Source organism: Martes martes (genome assembly GCF_963455335.1).
Source record: "Martes martes genome assembly, chromosome: 1".
Lineage (NCBI taxonomy): Eukaryota > Metazoa > Chordata > Mammalia > Carnivora > Mustelidae > Martes > Martes martes.
In genome coordinates, this window is record NC_137888.1 from 45,771,564 (window position 1) to 45,774,918 (window position 3,355).

Genomic DNA, 3,355 nt, shown 5'->3' on the forward strand with positions numbered 1-3,355 from the left:
CATTGAAAGTTATTTCTAACATAGCTGAATAATTAAATGGCTTATCTTTAGTACTTTAAAACAAGAAAATGAAACGTTCAGCCTGTGCTTTTATTTTGATGTTTTGAGTATGGAAAAATAAACCCATTTTGACCATAAAATTTACATAATTAGACACATTGGTCAAAATATCCTTAGGGATCCCTAAGTAGTAACAGAAGGTAGCATTTGAGGTAAAACAAAATTTGTTCTCAAAAATCATATTTAGTTTAAGATTTTTTAAAAATTTATTCATTTAAGAGAGAAACAGAGAGACAGAGAGAGCTCAAGCAGCAGGAGAGGCAGAGGGAGAGGAACAAGGAGAACTCCCACTGAGCTGGGAGCTCAGTCCCAGGACCTGGAGAATCATGACCTGAACCAAAGGAAGACGCTTAAATATCTTAGCCATCCAGGCAACCCATCTCAAAAATCCTATCAAGATTTAAGATTTTTCTCTTTCTCTAAGTGTTATAAAACTAAAATATACAGGCAAGCTTATTTTTATTAGCTTTCAAACTACTGTGATATACTTCAGAAAATATTACCTAAGTTTCTTAGAAAGTGGAAAAATAGTAGCTGGCTCACTTCTATTAAGAGAATGATGCATAAGGTTTTTTATGATAAATTTCCAAGAATTTCCTTTGTAGCGTGTTCTTCAAAACTAGCAGTCTCAATTTGTGGAGACCAAAGAGGTCACTAAGGATCAATGATAGTACACTGACAACTAGTTCACCTATCTCAGGTCTTTGAAGCTAGGACTGGAATCAATACTTTTTTTTCCCCGCTATAGCATTAAATAACTCTTACGAGAAGTAGAAGTCATAGCTGAACTCAAATGTCTACAATTCTAATAAAGAAACTATATATGCATATTTTTTTAAAAAGCCATGTGTATTACACATAAACAATGCTAGATTGTGTTGGGTATATAGGATATGCTTGAGGATGCAAGATGTGACAATCAGTGTGGTCTAGGGCATTTAGTTAAAGCTTTCTTAAGTAGCATAATATGTAAACTATGCTTTACATAAATATGGGAAGGATTTAGATCTGGGCAAAAATCAATAGGAATGATGGCATGGATAAAATCAGTTCTTATGGAAATGGATCTAATACCCAGAACAGGGATGAGAGAGGTGAAAATACATAGATATTTATTTCCTTGGATATCCCAAGGAATTTCCTCTAAAGATTAAAGTCCTATTCTTAAATCTTTGTGATCTTCATACAATTCCTAAGGTATAAATTTAAGATATCTGTTGTATGCTCTTTTCAAGCATCCATTCCACTGGAGAGTATATGAAAGAGTATATGAAAACTTTTTGCTCAGTTATAAAAATATGTATAGGGCTCATGAGTGGCTCAGTGGATTAAGCCTCTGCCTTTCAGCTCAGGTCATGATCTCAGGGTCCTGGGATCGAGGCCCACATCAGGCTCTGTGCTCAGCAGGGAGCCTGCTTCCCCCTCTACCTTTGCCTGCTGCTCTGCCTACTTGTGCTCTCTCTCTCTTTGTCAAATAAATAAATAAAATCCTTTAAAAAATATGTATACATGAAGATTGATAGTAAATTTATTTTAAGGATCTTTAATACAAAAACTGACACTGATATTGTTTGTCAACATTGAACCAAGTATAAGAATGCTAGATTTCTACATTATTCATGCATGAAGTCATCAGGACAAACCTTTTCCTCTGCAGGCATTCTTCTTGGAATTACAAAAATATTCATGGGAATGCTGATGTTCACAGTTGAGCTTATAAAACTGACATTTTTAGGGGAATGACTATCCCCTAGATATTTGGGTGCCTGTATCCAGAGATACTAATGGAGTTTGAAAAAGCTCCTCTCTTTGTTGTAAAAAGAAAAATTTGGATGGAAAGTTATACACACTCTAAATTAGAATCGTATATCTTCAGAATTCATATCTCAACAGAGAAGGTGGATATGACTGAGGATAACTACTCCTTGACCACTGAATTTATCCTCATAGGATTTACAGATCGACCAGAGTTGAAGAGAATCCTATTTGTGGTGTTTCTCAGTATCTATGTGATCACTATGGTGGGGAATCTTGGCCTGGTGACATTGATTTTTATGGAGCATCGTCTTCACACACCAATGTACATCTTTCTGGGCAATCTGGCTTTGATGGATTCCTGTTGTTCCTGTGCCATTACCCCCAAAACTTTAGAGAACTTCTTTTCTAAAGACAGAATGATTTCTCTTTATGAATGCATAGCACAATTTTATTTTCTCTGCCTTGCTGGAACTACAGAATGCTTTCTCCTGGCAGCAATGGCCTATGATCGCTATGTGGCCATATGCAGCCCACTGCAGTACCACACCATGATGTCAAAGAAACTCTGCATTCAGATGACCACAGTGGCCTATATAGCTGGAAACCTGCATCCCATAATTCATGTAGGGTTTTTCTTTAGGTTAACTTTCTGTGGGTCAAATGAGATTAATCACTTTTTTTGTGATGTTTTTCCATTATACAAACTTTCCTGTGTTGACCCTTATATCAATGAATTGATGATATTTATCTTTTCAGGTTCAGTTCAAGTCTTCACCATTGGTAGTGTCTTAATATCTTACTTCTACATTCTCTTTACTATTTTCAAAATGAAATCCAAAGAGGGAAGAGGCAAAGCCTTATCTACTTGTGCATCCCACTTTCTCTCTGTCTCAATATTCTATGGTTCTCTTCTCTTTGTGTACATTCGACCACATTCAGTTAAAGAAGACAATGGAGATATACCTGGTGCTGTTTTTTATACTCTAGTGATCCCATTACTAAACCCTTTTATTTATAGTCTAAGAAATAAGGAGGTAATAAATGCTATGAAAAAAATTATAAAGAAAATTTTATAACATTTTAAAAGAAATATCATCCCCTGTAGAAAATTAACTTAAATTTGATAATATGTTTTTCAAAATCATGGAATATTGAGAAAGTAGAAAAGGACCACTTTTTCCTTAGAATATTCAATTACTAAAACATGATATATAGGAGTCAGATAATAAGTTCAAAGAGGAGAGATGCTGCTACAAGGTATTGCAAAATCTAAGCTCTAGCTCCCAGCAAGATTGAACTAAATAATTCTTCTTCAGGTCACAAACTGTGCCACAAAAAGTTTAGCTAAACTATTAGCTAATTGTTTCAATGGGTAATGAATTACAATTTTCAACAAATACAACAAATACTATGAAAGGAAGTCGGTTAGATAAAGATCACCTCCAATTAAATTAATTTAAAACAATGACTCTTGGAACACTTAACTGAACAATTTTTAAAAAAATAATATTGTTGACAAATTTCTGGAATTCCAAAG

General features: G+C 34.5%; 1 protein-coding gene across 1 annotated transcript; it reads left to right on the plus strand.

Annotated features, from left to right (window-relative positions):
- Positions 1–1,964: 1,964 nt before the first annotated feature.
- Positions 1,965–2,894, plus strand: LOC308352110 (olfactory receptor 5K1-like; the record flags this gene model as incomplete). Its single annotated transcript, XM_080818167.1, has 1 exon — positions 1,965–2,894. One exon carries the CDS (start codon positions 1,965–1,967, stop codon positions 2,892–2,894), a length of 930 nt encoding a protein of 309 aa, XP_080674293.1.
- Positions 2,895–3,355: the final 461 nt, after the last annotated feature.